The 15475-nt window shown below is 36.6% G+C and overlaps 1 protein-coding gene across 2 annotated transcripts; it reads left to right on the top strand.

The window, feature by feature from the left end:
• The first annotated feature begins 2223 nt into the window (after positions 1 to 2223).
• Positions 2224 to 15350, top strand: LOC113067960 (podocalyxin-like). 2 transcript variants are annotated; one of them, XM_026240477.1, is made up of 7 exons: positions 2224 to 2573; positions 10932 to 11537; positions 12091 to 12242; positions 12336 to 12365; positions 12884 to 12995; positions 13141 to 13340; positions 13509 to 15350. In XM_026240477.1, exons 1-7 carry the CDS (start codon positions 2537 to 2539, stop codon positions 13701 to 13703), a joined length of 1332 nt encoding a protein of 443 aa, XP_026096262.1. In that variant the 5' UTR covers positions 2224 to 2536; the 3' UTR covers positions 13704 to 15350. The 2 variants fall into 2 exon arrangements, with proteins under 2 accessions (XP_026096262.1, XP_026096254.1); XM_026240469.1 differs by having other exon boundaries at positions 2229 to 2573; positions 13506 to 15350.
• Positions 15351 to 15475: the final 125 nt, after the last annotated feature.

Here is a 15475-nt window from a genome sequence, read left to right as displayed (position 1 = left end):
GTAAAATAAAGAATAGAAGCTCTTGCAAGACAATCTAAACAAATTTGTTTCTCCACATAACAATGGATTCGGTCTCCAAACATTTCATGTTTAGAGCATTAAGAGGGCAAACAGGCTATCATAGCAACTATTTCAGGACTGAGAGAAACGCCCCGGAAATACGACCAACACCCATGTGTTTATCTCCCTTTGTGCAGCACCCAAAACATTTCCCCTCTACAATTCATAACAATCACACATGACATGACAGGAGTTTTGTCTCTGCTCTGTTTCATATTGACTGGTTACAACAGAGGGCCTTCTCTGGGCCCACACTGAGCTAATGCTATAATTAATGGAGCATAAGTAGATGCCCATGAGTGGAGGTCACAAAAGGTCACAGCTCATGAAACTAAAATTGAATGGAGGTATTGTCTTTTATGGCACTTAAAAGTAAACATGATTTTCCCGCACTAAAACAGGAGCTTTTGAAGTCTGGTTGTCATGGTTATTGGCGGTGACACTGGTGTTGTGCTGGCAGTGTCAGATCTGGCCTTCACACACAACAAACTCCACACCAGCTGCGATTACACATAGCTTTCTCAGACTAATTAACCCATTAGTTTCCTGACCAAATATGGTCTTCATGGATCCTGTCATAATCTCACAGGGCCCAAGGGAGCGAGGAGACGTGGAAGTAGCTCAAAACCAACAGACTTTAATGATGTAAAAATAAAACAGAATAGCTCTAGAACGCAGGATAGAGCTGAAGATCTTTGCCCGAACCCGACGGGTTCGGTCGGGTTCGGGCTTAATTTCTATCATCTTACGCGGGCTTGGGCCGGGCTCGGGCTTGCGCTCCGGTTTGCGAGGTAAACGAGCTGTCATGTGATGTGTTTCGATTAGCGCGAGAAAGATGCGAAAATGAATGCTGAGCAGGTGTAACGGAGGCTTGCCTCTGGTGATTACGTTTTGGTTGCACCAGCAACTAAAGCAAACTCTGAGGTGTGGAAAAGTTTTGACCATGCTTATAATGAGAATAATGAGTGAATAATGACGCACCATCAGTGAGCGCAGGAACGCGCTGAAGACATCTACAGTGGATTCAATCATTTTCCTCCACAAAAACTATACCTAGACTAATCTCTGTGAGTAAAGGTTTTTCAAATGATAACTAAATATTCATTGAGTCTTAAATGCATAATGTTGACAGAGTATTTACGCTGTTGGCATTATTCTTTTATTAAATAAAGCAAATCCGGCGGAGCCTTTATCTTAATTTCGTTATTGCCAAATACCCATCTTAATTTAAAATTTATCTTAATTGAATTTTTTTTTAATTACTAGTTTTTATTGGTGCGTTGGTCTGTTTATAGGTTAAATGAGCCTATGTCTAGAATGCTGAGATGTTACGATGTGACACAGGACTTATTTTATTTCTTTATTCCAACTTCCAAGTGGTCTAGTCTACGTTAGTTATGAGTAAATTATGTTAAAACATGAATAAATTGCTCACTGTTGGCAAAAGGCAAAAGAGCTGTGTGCTTGCGCACATTTGAATAATGTCGGGCTGTAAACGGGTTCGGGCTTTAAAAAAGCTGTCAATCAAAATGTACTTGTCGGGCTCGGGCCGAAACCTGTCGGGCTCGGGTCCTGTCGGGCCTAACTTTTAAGGCCCGATTACAGCTCTAACGCAGGAGGACTTGAAGAAATATAACAACGGACGCTTGAAACTAAAAAACACAGGGCTTAAGCAACAAGGAAACAAGGGAACACAGGTTGAATCAAATAAACATCATAACAGGCACAGCAGGAAACATGCCCAAATAAGGAAAACAGGAACTAAAACACAAGTCCACAAAACTAAAAGATCCAGCCCATGAACAAAAATATTTTGTCATATTATTACCTCTTAAGTATCATATTACATTTATTCAATAACTATATTATTATAAAAATTATATTATTAATATAATATAAAAAATATATATTGTCATATTATTATTTTACTATAATAATAGTATAATTTATTTTATCATAAGTATTATAAACGACACTTTTATAAACATTATTATTGTTGTTATTATTAATATTAGCTAATATATAGGGCACACCTTTAAATATTAAGAAACACAGAAAAGCTCAGGATTTAATACAGTGACGCGCATGATGTTAGATATAGACAGTAGTATTGATGGGCTAGTCCTGTGTCTGGCCACTCTGGTGCTGCATCAGACCTGTGAGATCCGCGCACAGTACGTCACTCCAGACGACTCCCCGCATTCAATACATCACAATCCAATCCGCGCAGCCAAGGAAACCCAGCAAAACTCTGCCCCCCAAATCCCCGGACCCTCAGGGTGGGGTAGAGACTCAGAGAAGAAGCAGCGCAAACAAAAGCACTCCTCTTGGCTTTAAGATTAAAAGAAATACCAGCTGCAAAAAAAAGTGCAGATACAAACTCGAGACGAAAAGCGGGACCGATCGGCGTCTCCACGTTTTCTTGCAAAACTTTTCCTGAAGTCACTGAAGGAGCAGCGAGCATCAAACTGACTGAATGAAAATGGCAATCTCGTGGACACTCATTGTGTTAGGTGAGTTTATGTTCATATGCGTTAACATGCTGCTTATATGTTAATAAAACATTTATCATAATTAATAACTAGGGGCTTCAGGAAAAATTGCTAACTTTGCTCAGGTTGATGATTCAAATACATCGTTTGAAAATAAATTATTTGTGATTTCAGAACAATTCTTGCAGCGTTCTCGCATAATTCCCGACGATAATGATTTAAACCGTTAGGTGTGATTAGCCCGGCTTTGAAAATTGGGGGTGTTAAAGAATTGTGTTAAAATTTTCCCCGATACAAACTCATTATATAGCCTTACACTATAAACATTTTAAAACGACAGACATGTAGGCTACATGTTTGTGAAATAGATTTTCTGTTTTGGAGGGATGGAGAAACATCTGTTTGTAATGTTTATGACGGTTTAGTGTTTTTCAAACAAGATCAAATGTCTAACACTTCTCAGATAATGAGGAACGTTTTCAGAACTTTGGAGATAATGTTCTGACAAAGTTCTCTCAAAGTTATGAAAAAAACATTCTTCCAGTAATATTAATAATTATTGTTCAAGGAGCGTTTTATTTCAGAAACTTTTTAGTTGGACATATCATTATTAATAATATTTTAAATGTTACTACTTGTTTCAAAACATTCAGAGAACATTCAAAAGTAACATTCCCATAATATTTGATTTTTTATTATGTTTTTAAAACATAATAATAATAATAAAATAAATAACAACTTAATGGGAAGATTTGCAAAACTTTCTTAGAACATATTTTTATGTTCCTTTTTTCTGCCATTTTCTGACTCTTTTTGATCAACCCGTTATATTGGTAAACATTCTAATATAAATTCATATTTAATATTCATATTCATATTAATTCACACCAGCTAATCTGTGCAGCATTATGTTTATAACTCAAGGTTATCATAGAACAACTCACATTTTGCTGACAGTTATGGATATTAATGTAACAGCACCTGACCGTGTGTGTGTGTGTGTGTGTGTGTGTGTGTGTAAACAAATCCTGCAAAGAGCTCTGGGAAGTGCAACATCTGTGCCACTCGACATTTCTGTCAGCTGCTTTGCTGAAATTACAAACAGTGACACTATTAGAGATGAAGTGCGTCTTAGACTCAAGAGAGGGATGTGAGGGAGGACTGTTATTCTTTAATTATCCGTGCGGTGCACCTGCCTCTCCAGACATCAGCCTGACAGTCATTAGAAAAGCGCTCATGTTTTGTTTGGCCAACCTTGTAAAAAGCACCATAAGCACTTTTGACTCTGCTCTGTCTCAGTCAGCCTTTTCTAAAAGGTCTGATTAATTGTTTGAAATCACTTTCTTGTAGTGCAAAAATGAGGATGTTGTAATCTCAGCTTTTCTGAACATAAGATAGAGTGACCATATTCTAGTTTTCCAAAAAGAGGCCGGGGTATGGGGGTGTGGGAGGGCTGGGATTTCGCCTAAAAGTATACATAGCAATTTTTGTGTGTGTGTGTGTGTGTGTGTGTGTTTGTTTGTTTTGTTTTTATAACAAATAAAAAGAAAACAAGAAGATAGAATACAAAAAGAATAGGGAATGCTAATGTTAGAGGGTCATTTTTAAATACAAATAAAACAAGTAAATAGAACAGAAAAAGAACAGATAATGCTTGTGTTGGAAGGTTATTATTTATAATAAATAGAATAAGTAGCAATAATAGAGAATGCTATAGTGTTAAATAAAACAAGTAGTTAGAGAGTGCGAATTTAGAGGGTATTTTTTTTTAAAGAGTAAGGGTAAAAGAGGGTAAAAAGAAGATAAAAGAGGTGTGTTTTCAGTTGTTTCTTGAAAATGATTAAGGACTCAGCTTCTTGGATTGAGTTGTGCAGGTTGTGCAAATGTAATTTATGCAATATTTAAAACTTTTAACCCACTTGCAAAAATCAGCCCATGGCAACAGTTTAAAAGTAGCCCAATTATGAGGGAACTTGGCACCCCTATATCCAACAAGAGCTGCACGAGTCAGATTTGATTGATCTCTGATCGAGAATAAGGAGAGATGACTGGCAAGACCATGCTGGAGTATTTGCTTATCAACAGATCCTGAGCTCATTGACAAATATCTGATCTTGTAAGATGTGCTCCCTTTAGTGCTTGTGATCACGAAATTGAAAGTGAACAACAAGAAAGCTCATTCAAAAGAGATTTAAATACTACTCAAAAATAAAATTTGTCCTCTAAATTACTAATTGCTTTTAAACTCCTCATATGAATGTCTGCATGACATGTATAATTCAGTTTAGACAGTTTGCACGGTTTGTTTGTTTTAATAGCAATATCTGGCAACACTGCATCACTGGTGGGCACTTAAACTGACAGTATCAAAAAGGCCCATGGATACAACATTTGGTAAGTGAAATGCAAAAAAAAAAAAAACTTGATATTCTCCGCCAGAAATGTTCAAAAACAGCGCAATTATATACAATATTAGAATGTTTAAAGGAGTGGACAAGAAAATCGAAGGAGCGAAACACATGTTGCGGGAGCAGGCGGCAATGGTCAGAGATTCAGTGGGAGCAAGATTAAGAAAACAGCCAAATCCCTGACATTTTGAGTGATTAAGAAATCCGGGTCCGGAGACATTTTTTTAGGTCCTAAAAGAGGACATATCCGGGGAAAAGATGACATATGGTCACCCTATGCACTGATAAAAATTTAGGCCTTTATCCATGTTGTTCACCTCAGAGTTTTGAAGGTTTCCTCCATCCTCTACTGTCAAGAAAGCCTCAACATTTAAATCAGTCAAAATACACTGACTGCAACAAAGTATCCTCTGGCAGTGCTCTGGTCTTGATGCGGCCTGACAGCTGTCTTACACAAGGCTTGGGAAAGTGCAGAACAATGGGTAGGAAAGTATTCAGTCAACATCCCTGTTCCCAGGGAAGGTGTGGCACTTATTTCCTCTTTCCTCTGCTATGTTCCTCTTGCTCTCTCTCTCTCTTTTTCTCTCTATCTATGTCTTACTACATCTCTCAGCTAAATGATCCAACTTTTTCCTGATAATAGAGATTACTCAAGGAATTAAACACTGATTTATATGACACAAGAGTAGATTGGAAACCAGAGGGGGCGTAGTGTTTTAAAGACCCAAAGAAAAGCCTTGGTATGCTTGGTTTTCTGTCCTGTGTTGAGGTGTTTCCTTTCTGCCCTGGAAATTTGGGTGGGGTATAGCAAAGGTCTAATTTAAAATAGCCAGTTTCGAGTGCAATACAGCTATGATCTAGAAGCTGGTGATCTAAAAAAAAAAAAAAAAAAAAAAAAATATATATATATATATATACATATGATTATCATGGAATGAATCATTTTATACCACAAAAATAAAAATGAAAAATAAATAGTTGAATAAAATTGAAATACGGTGTATTTAATGACATAAATACTTTATATATATATATTTTTTGTCTAAAAAATGCTTAAAGGGGTCATATGATGCTATTTTAAAGATTATAATTTTGTGTATTTGTTATTATGCTTTAATGTTCAAAAAACACATTCTTTTTCAAATACTGTACATTATTGTATTTCCTGCCCTGCCTCTCTCCAACACTTAGTTTTCTACAAAGCCCCTCCTTCCGACAAGAACAGTCTGTTCTGATTGGCCATCTGACCCAGGGCGTCGTTCCTAAAATGTGTTAAACAAATTCGAACATCTGGATTCCTCATTGCATCTACTTTAAGAAGGCCAAATAAAGTGCTTTTGCTTTCGCACAGAAACAAACTGGGCAGCATTACGAAAATATTTCCACAGCGTGACGAAGACATGTGGGGGTGTGTCTGAACGAGGCGTTTGAGCAAGGGTCTGGATCAGTCTTCTCTTTTAGAAAGAATAAATCCTTTTGTGGGAGGCTTTGAGCTTTGTAATTTTGCAGATCATAAACATGCACAAATAGCTACATAATCCACTAAAGAAAAGGAAAACAGAAAACACATATCCCCCTTTAACATGAGAACATCTAAAATTTATAAGGGAGATGTCTAAGGCAAAGGGCAGGAGAGACTAGTCTCTGTATCTTGAGATTGCAAAGATGGCCCCTCCGTCATTCTCCCCTACTTTTCTCATCTGCTTATTATGTATAACGTCTGTAACTGGCACTGCCACGATCTTCAACTCCCTTCTCTAATCCAACCTCTAACCTGGCCTCCCCTCTCTAGTCTCTACCCATGAATCCTTCACTTCATCACGGATACTTTGCAGCAGTAGCAGCTAGTGTTTCTTAGCTAAAATATATATATATATATATATATATATATATATATATATATATATATATATATATATATATATATATATATATATATATATATATATATATATATATATATTCCTCCAGCAGATGAGCTCAAATGTAGCTCATAAATACAGTGTTTTCAATTATTCAAAAACTCTTAAATGCGGGAAAAAAAATGTGGCACTTCAGTACTTAGTCCTTAAAAATCTTCATACAGTTCTACTGGTACACTTTAATGGCATCTGATGAAGTGTGTCATGAGGAATGCGTTTAAGTCAGGCACATAAATTTATATTCACAGTCTCTCCTCACCTCAATAGAAGGGGTTAGTTGTGACTTAGCTCCATAAAGGAGCCCCCAATCCCCATCTTCCCTGCCCCCCTCCCATTGGGCCGGTGGGCCTGTTCAGTTACCCCTGAATAGGACACTATCAGGGGGAGAGGGGGCATGCTAAGGGCCCAAAGAGGACCTGCACACAGCTGGGGAGGGGGTGGGAGACTGAGGGTGTGCACGTCCTATTCAAAGAAATTAGTACAATACAATGTGATACAACTTTATTAATCCCCAAACTGCAATTAAGGAACAATTTTACAACTTTAATGGCCTTAAAACAAACACTCCTGGCAACAAAACTTCAAATGACAGATTGTTATTTTTAGACAAAGCTGGATGAATACAAACTTAATTTGAAAGAAGTCTATTATTCTTATTTAATTAAAAAAGAAGCTGAAATAAGAGTATTATTTGAAATGTTATTAAAGTTTACAAAATAAGTTTTCTGTTCATTAAAATTGTAATAATAATTTGTTACATTGTAATAATGCTCAATTTATTTCAAAATGTAACTAAAAATGTCAATTAATGACAAAAAATATTAAGCAGTAAAAACTTAATTATCAGTAATAGTAAGAACCGTTATTAATAACAGAGCACGAATTTAGCATTTTACAATGATTTCTGAAGGATCATTTGACCCCTGAATTCTGGTGTAATGATGCTGAAAATGATGCTGAAAATTCAACTTTCCAATCACAGGAATAAATTACATTTTAAAATATATTAAAATAGAAAACAGTTATTTTAAACTAATAATCTTTCACAAAATTACATCTGTTAGCCATGGTGAGCATAATATAATTATTTTAAAAACATTTTAAAATCTTGTTATCTGAGATTACTGACACAGTACATCCAGAATCTCAGTGAGAGTGTGGGAGTCTGTAGGACAGATATAAGAGTGTATCATATGCCTCTGTGAGGGGTTACCCATGAGTACAATGTTTCTACACAGGTGAAATGTCTAGGTTTAATGGTAATTAAATTGCTTCTTAAAGGGTTAGTTCACCCAAAAATGAAAATTATGTCATTAATGTCGTTCCAAACCCGTAAGATCTTCGGAAAACAGTTTAAGATATTTTAGATTTAGTCCAAGAGCTTTCTGTCCCTCCACTGAAAATGTATGCACAGTATACTGTCCATGTCCAGAAAGGTAATTAAAACACCATCAAAGTAGTCCATGTGACATCAGAGGGTCAGTTAGAATTTGTTGAAGCATCGAAAATACATTTTGGTCCAAAATAACAAAAACTATAACTTTATTCAACATTGTCTTCTCTTCCGGGTCTGTTGTGAGCGCGTTCACAACACTGCAGTGTAGTGATGTCCGGTTCGCGAACAAATCACTACACTGACTGAACTGCTGTGAAGAGAGAACTGAAGATAAACACTGAGCCGAGCCAGATAACGAATGAAAGATTGACTCGTTCTTGAGTCAAGAACCGTTTCTGTCGGATGCGTCTGATTCGAGAACTGAGGAGCTGATGATACTGTGCATGTGTGATTCAGCGTGAAGCAGACCAACACACAGAGCATCTGAACCGAACTGATTCTTTTGGTGATTGATTCTGAACTGATTCTGTGCTAATGTTATGAGCGCGGATAAACCGGCTTGGATGAAGGCCAATAATTGCCAATGACGTCATTACGTCAAGCACAAAAGAACTGGTAAACCGTTTTTTCAACCGGTTTATTGAATCGAACTGTCCGAAAGAGCCGGTTCGCAGAAAAGAACCGAACTTCCCATCACTACTGGTTATCTGAAACCCGATGCAACCGGTTCTTGACTCGTGAATGAGTCATTCTTTCGTTCCATATCTGGCTCGGCTCGATGTTCATCTTCAGTTCAAAAAGTCTTGATTGATATAAACAGTTGCTGTGGTGTCTAGAATGAGCCAATGATGTTTTAAAAGTAATGTCACTTTACATTTAGTTTGTCTTTATTTTTCTGCACAGGATATAATATTAAACTGTAAAATAATATTAAAACAATTGTAACTCTGATAAATACTGGAACAGCAGCTAAAAATCTGATGATTACTAAATATATACTTAAGAACTAGAGAGAAAGGCTATTGTTTTAAGCCTCAAGAGACTATGAAGCAGATTTAGAAACCATTGTTTTGGCATCTGTGGTTCCACCCATAAGAGTAGGTGTGTTACTTCCTAAGTTACTGTATGGAGTGTCCTGTCCAGCTCACTACAAACAGAGATAAACTCCCACCATTACATCAAGATAATGAGCTATTATAGCACCTGGATGTAGACTGGTTCCTGTCTGCCGTGCTGCTGAGTGGTTTGTGATTTTGTAGCTCTGTGTAGCTTCACTTTTCTGTAGAATCTCTATCCTACTATCACTCTCTGTTGTTTAAAGTGATAAAATATAACTTCATTCCCATCATATTTCTGATATTATCGAACCAAACCAATCTGATTCATTTAATTTTTCACTTTTATTCTAAGACAGCGTTAGCATTTGCATCTATTGCCTTTTTCTATTTTGTTTCTCGCTCCCATCTCTCTTAAAATAAAAAATAAAAAATGATAAACAAAACAACAAACAGTGTTCCATCTTAAGTATTGTATACACAATCCAACTGGATACACTCTTACTAACCGGAGTTCTCATTCATAACCATTCACAAAAAAATAAGTATATTGCGTTCATGTGTATAGTACTTTGTATGGGTTAAATACAGAGCACGAACTCTGAGTATGAGTATGAGTGAACCCATCCAAAGTGCACACACACACCAGTGAACAAACACACACTGTGAAATCACAAACTTTGAGTATGGGTCACCATACTTGGCTGTATACCATGTCAATTCACTGTCAATTAAATTATTTTCCTCAGTTAGAAACCTAGGTGTACTCTTTGATAGCAATCTTTCCTGCGAAAGAAACACACAAAATACCAAAGATGTACAAAAATATGTCCAAGTTGCGCTCAATGTCAATGTTCAGAAATGTTCATGACCTCAAGGTTAGATTCTTGTAATGCTTTATTGGGTAGTGGTTCTTTATGCTTAATAAACAAACTCCAGCTGGTCCAAAATGCAGCAGCTAGTTTTCTTACTAGAACCAGGAAGTATGACCATACTAGCTTGGTTCTTTCAACACTGCACTGGCTCGCTGTTAAACACTGTATAGATTTTAAAATCCTGCCAATTAAGTATAAAGCCCTGAATGGTTTAGCACCTCAGAACTTGAATGAGCTCTCTTATTGTATTATAGTCCTCCACATCAGCTGTGCTCTCAAAACTCTTTTCTTATTTAGCACCCAAACTCTGGAATAATCTACCTAACACTGTTCAGGAGGCAGACCCACACTGTCAGTTTAAATTTTGATTAAAGACCAGTCTCTTTAACCTGGCTTACACATAACACACCTACACATTTCCAGTGAGAGGTGCCGGTACTCTGTTATAGCGTATATATATCCAGAGGCTGTTGCTTAGTTACTACTACTTAGGATTGCTAGAGTTGAAGAGTTGATTGCACAGATTCTATTTAAACAGGTTAAATTGAACTGAGCTGGACGATTACATCACTAGAAACTGTCCCATTCAAACAACTGTTGCAACAATATCATACAAGTTAAGAAGCATTTTTTTAGCATGCATGAAAGAATTTTCACCAGCACTGCTACTGTTTACTTCAAATGCTGCGTTACAGCAATTGCACAGAATCAATTTGAAATTTTGAGTCTGCAAAGCAGTATATTCTTACACTCTTTCTTGTCTGTTTTGTTTGTTCTTCATAGGCACCCTCCTGCAAGGCATGCAGTGCAATGCTAATGATAATTCAACTACAGCCCCAAACAGTTCCATTTCACCCACCTCAGTGGTTACCACTGCAGCAGATTCCACTGAATCCACCCCTCCTTTCACCTCATTGAATTCCACTAAACCCACCACTTCTTCTGCCTCATCAGAGTCTGCTCTACGTGACACTACACCTGCTACTACACCCACCATATTGGAGCCCAGTAAATCTCCTACTCCATCAGAGTCCAGTACTTCATCAGAGTCCACTACACAAGCGCCAACCACTAGCCAACCAGCCACTTCACCAGATCAGACTGGACCATCTTCAGCAGAGGCTAATCAAGACATAACCACTAACACACCCTCACAAACTAGTCAAGTCACAACCCAAGTCACAACAATTCAACCCATGACATCCAATGAAGGCACTACCCCCACTACTACAACCATCACTCCTCCAAATTCACCTACAACTCTCACCACAACCGATCCCAAACAAAGTACCACCGACTTAAATAAACATGCAACCACTTTTCCTAAAGGAGATGGCACCACCCAACTCATGTCTACACAGAGAGCCACATCTGCTGTTACCAAAACCTGTAAGTCGCAGGAATCACTTTAGTATAAACTTTATGACTGCTCAACACAACACAACAATGCTTGAATATTTATTGATGGAAAGAGAAGAAAATTCTGTGGTTATTGAACTCATATGACTTGCTTTCTTCCACTGAACACAAAAGCAGCACTTTTGAAGAATATTGACACCGTACCTTTATATTGAGTGTGATAACATAATACAAAACAAAGTTACAAAACACAAAAACCAGCCATCACTAATAAATATCCAACATAAATGTGTACACACTAGAGTGTAGGGTAAGACTTTCAGTTAATAACAATTTAAATTTAATTTCACACAAATAGGTTACTCGTGTGATTATTATTATTTATTTTTTTTAACTTGTTAACTCATGGTCACTAGTATTTGTTGTAGGGGAAAGAGCTTTGAGTCCTCAACATAAAATCTGGTGTGTTCAGCAGAAGCAATACAAATGAGTTCAGAATGACAAAAGGGGTGAGCAAAGGATGAGAGACTGTAAATTTAGTTTGAACTATTAAAAAGTGTCTCCTTTTCATGTTACTTTTCAGCTGAATTACCAATCACAACAGCACCAAGCTCTAAATCTACTGCTACTCAAAGTCTTGGGACAACGACACCACAAACAGCTACAGCCTCGATCAGATCAGACCCGCAAGGGGATGAAGATATTACAACTAACACTCCCCTAGAAATCATTCAAGTAAAATACCAACATTTAGGGTTTTTCTTTATATATTGTTTATATTCTTGATCCAGATATTGTTAATGATACTGTTGATTATCTCTTCTGCAGTATTCCTTTAATCTAAGCAAAAGCAATGAGGTGAGTCCATAAATGACAATAACACTTACAATAACTCCAGTCCTGGTCACAGAGAGCTCATTTACATATACAAGTCAATATCAATAACTCTATAAACTCTGGTACAACAGTAAATGCACTGTTAAATATTAGTAAAATCAATCACAAAAGTAAGGAAGCCTGTTTTCACCACACAATAAAAAAAAATAAAGAAAAAAAATAAAGAAATGAGATTAAATTCAGAACTCCAAGTGAATACAAAACTGAGAATTCTGAGAAAAAGTCAAAAATCGTATATACTTCCCCCCCCCTCACAATTCTGACTTGCAGTTACCTTTTTATTAATTTTTTTATTCCATGGCAGAAACAGGCTTCCATACTGAAAAATATATTAAATGGAGCTAGAAAACATTTCTTGATGAACAACAGTACGAACCGTGAATGACCTCACAAAATCTATCGTTTTTCTCTTTAAAATTAGCAAAACATGCAGCTGAACAAGAAGTGCTACCATTCTAATATTTATTTTGTTCACACAGAATCACGTCCTGGGTCAAACCTGTAAGATGCTGCTTCAGACGATGAAAGGAAATTGCATTATCAACGTGACAATTCAAGACAATCAATTAACTGCAACAGTAATAATAGATGGTGAGGGAAATGTTATGGCTTCCAAACAGATTAAATCCCTTCTAGAGAAACCACTGGATTCAGTGCTTGCTATATTACGTTCGGTTATCTTTAATAACATAAGTACAAAAAATTTATAGTAATTCACTTCCTTTTCTATTTACAGCTGACCAAGTGATACCGCCAGAAAACTACAAACAAGTCAGTGAAGCTCCAGACAATAATACTCATAAAGAGGATTTTAACAAGGACACAATACCAGACACGTTAATCGCCATCTTGGCTTCTTGTGGCGCTTTGGTGCTCATTCTGTGCTGCTTTGCTGCATACTGCACTTATCATCGCAGATCCTACAGGAAGAACCAGGTAATGCTCAATTCCAAACACAAAGATGAATCAGACTCACATTGAGGCCTACTTTCAATAGATTTATCTACGAATTATGAATTTTCTAATTAATTCAATTCAAAGTTAAAAGTTACGTTCTGAATTCCAATGCGGTTTGACATCCCAATTTGTACTTCCCCTCAGCAGCAACACCTGACAGAAGAGCTCCAGACAGTGGAAAACGGTTATCATGACAATCCTACGCTGGAGGTGATGGAGGTCCAGCCGGAGATGCAAGAGAAAAAACTGACAATGAACAGGGATTTCAACGACAGCTGGATCGTCCCCATAGACAACCTGCTGAAAGAGGACATACCTGATGAAGAAGACACACACTTGTAATGGCATCAGATGAACCGTCTGGAGAAGGAAACCTGCTGCTCTCATTACCGTAGACTGTGACCGGCCAGAATGAAGAGAAAGCAGAGATTGACATAAAGACTATCAAACGACAATGGTTTCATTTGGTGCCTGGGTGTATATGGTGTAATAAAGTAGTTGAATGTCAAGTATGTGCTAGAAATAGTGGAAATGTTTTCAGGTTTTGTGTGTCTCTGTGGATGGGAAAGGGAAAATCTGTAAATGGAATGTCAATGTACAATCTGTGATGTCTCTATGTGCCTTAACTTTTCTTCAGCACCCAAATAGTTTCCTAATAAACTATTTAAAATATCTAACAAATATAAGTTAAAATAGCACATTTATGATTTATAAAAGATTTGGTCCTATTATTTTCAGTATTGACTTAAAAAAGAATTAAGATTTTGCTCGCCATCTTGAAATGTTTTTCCAACTGCAATGCATGTTGGGACTGCATTCTCTAAATGTGAAGCTGGCCAAAATAAGGCATTGATTTCACTGCCTTTGCATTAGGCGTGTGCCTTATGATGCCTTTAATGAGTAGATCACTTTCAGAATTAAAATTCTGTCATCATTTACTCAACCCCCACTTATTCCAAACCTATATGAGTTTCTTTCTTCTGTTGAACACAAAAGAAGATATTTTGAAAAAGATTGGGATCTGAACAGAAACTCATATAGGTTTGAAACAAGTTTGGGGTGAGAAATGATGACAAAAAAAAAATATTTCTGAAACTGAACTACTCTAAAATGCTGTCAAGCGATGTAAAGTTGCTTATGTTAATGAACCTTGGATTCAAGGTTCACAGATTCTGAACAGTGGATTTCTGTGACATTTTACATGATTTACATGTATTTGATTTTTAAAAATGATGTTATGAAAAGAAAACTCAAAGTTGTTTCTACCTGATAAAACTGAGCATACATTGTATTACTACTTTTAAACATTTCCATCACTTTTCCTTGTATTATTTCAGCAGAATGTGATTGATGTGCTTGTATATAATGCTTATTTTTATGCTTCGTCCATAATGTGTTCATTTTCTGTTTAGGAAAGATTGACACTCATAGGCACCAAACTAGACTTGGACCAATGGATAATTCATCCTGGTAAATTAGACTATGGGGCAAAAGTATGATTAGCAGATAATCTTTCATTATCTTTCATCTGCTCCACTCATGTCTCTGTGTTGGTAATCATGCTAGTATGAAGGTTTTCAGTCTCCAACCTTAAACATTTGACACAAATTCAACACAACTCACATTCTTTGAGTTTATTTACAGGTAAAAAAATCATAATGTGTCAATTGTATTTAATCAGAAAGATCACCTTTTTCTTTGGAGATGTTTTATTTAATTGTTTTAATGTTGTTGTGTTTTTTTTGTTTTTTGCATGCACTACACAAATTTTTGCATAAAAGAAATTCACTGCTGTCTCAGTTTAGCTGTTGTACTTTCACCTAAGTATTAAGGTTGAGTTTATAGTTGTTTTCTGTTTTTGAAGTCAGTTTGCTGCTGTGTGCAAACGACAGGGGTCTGATACACTGGAAGCTTCATCTCTGTCAGATTGGATGGGGATGGCCATGATTTCTAATATGAATAAATAAATAAAAAGTGTGTTTTACAGTTGTCAAGGCACTTCATCTTAAATTACACAATGCATTAAACAATTGTGTCTGGACTACAAAACCAGTCATAAATCACACGCATATATTTGTAGAAATAGCCAACAATACATCTTATGGGTCAAATTA

Source organism: Carassius auratus, chromosome 4 (genome assembly GCF_003368295.1).
Source record: "Carassius auratus strain Wakin chromosome 4, ASM336829v1, whole genome shotgun sequence".
Classification (NCBI taxonomy): domain Eukaryota; kingdom Metazoa; phylum Chordata; class Actinopteri; order Cypriniformes; family Cyprinidae; genus Carassius; species Carassius auratus.
Note: the sequence above shows the minus strand (reverse complement) of the source record. Positions and strands in the feature narration are given on the sequence as shown.

What these genes read in the sequence shown, in the direction of transcription:
- LOC113067960 (XM_026240469.1), top strand. Translation starts at nt 2,537, where the DNA reads ATGAAAATGGCAATCTCGTGGACACTCATTGTGTTAG. An exon ending in ATCTGCTGTTACCAAAACCT is followed by an intron (nt 11,538 to 12,090) that starts GTAAGTCGCAGG and finishes GTTACTTTTCAG; the next exon opens with CTGAATTACCAATCACAACA. An exon ending in CTCCCCTAGAAATCATTCAA is followed by an intron (nt 12,243 to 12,335) that starts GTAAAATACCAA and finishes TCTCTTCTGCAG; the next exon opens with TATTCCTTTAATCTAAGCAA.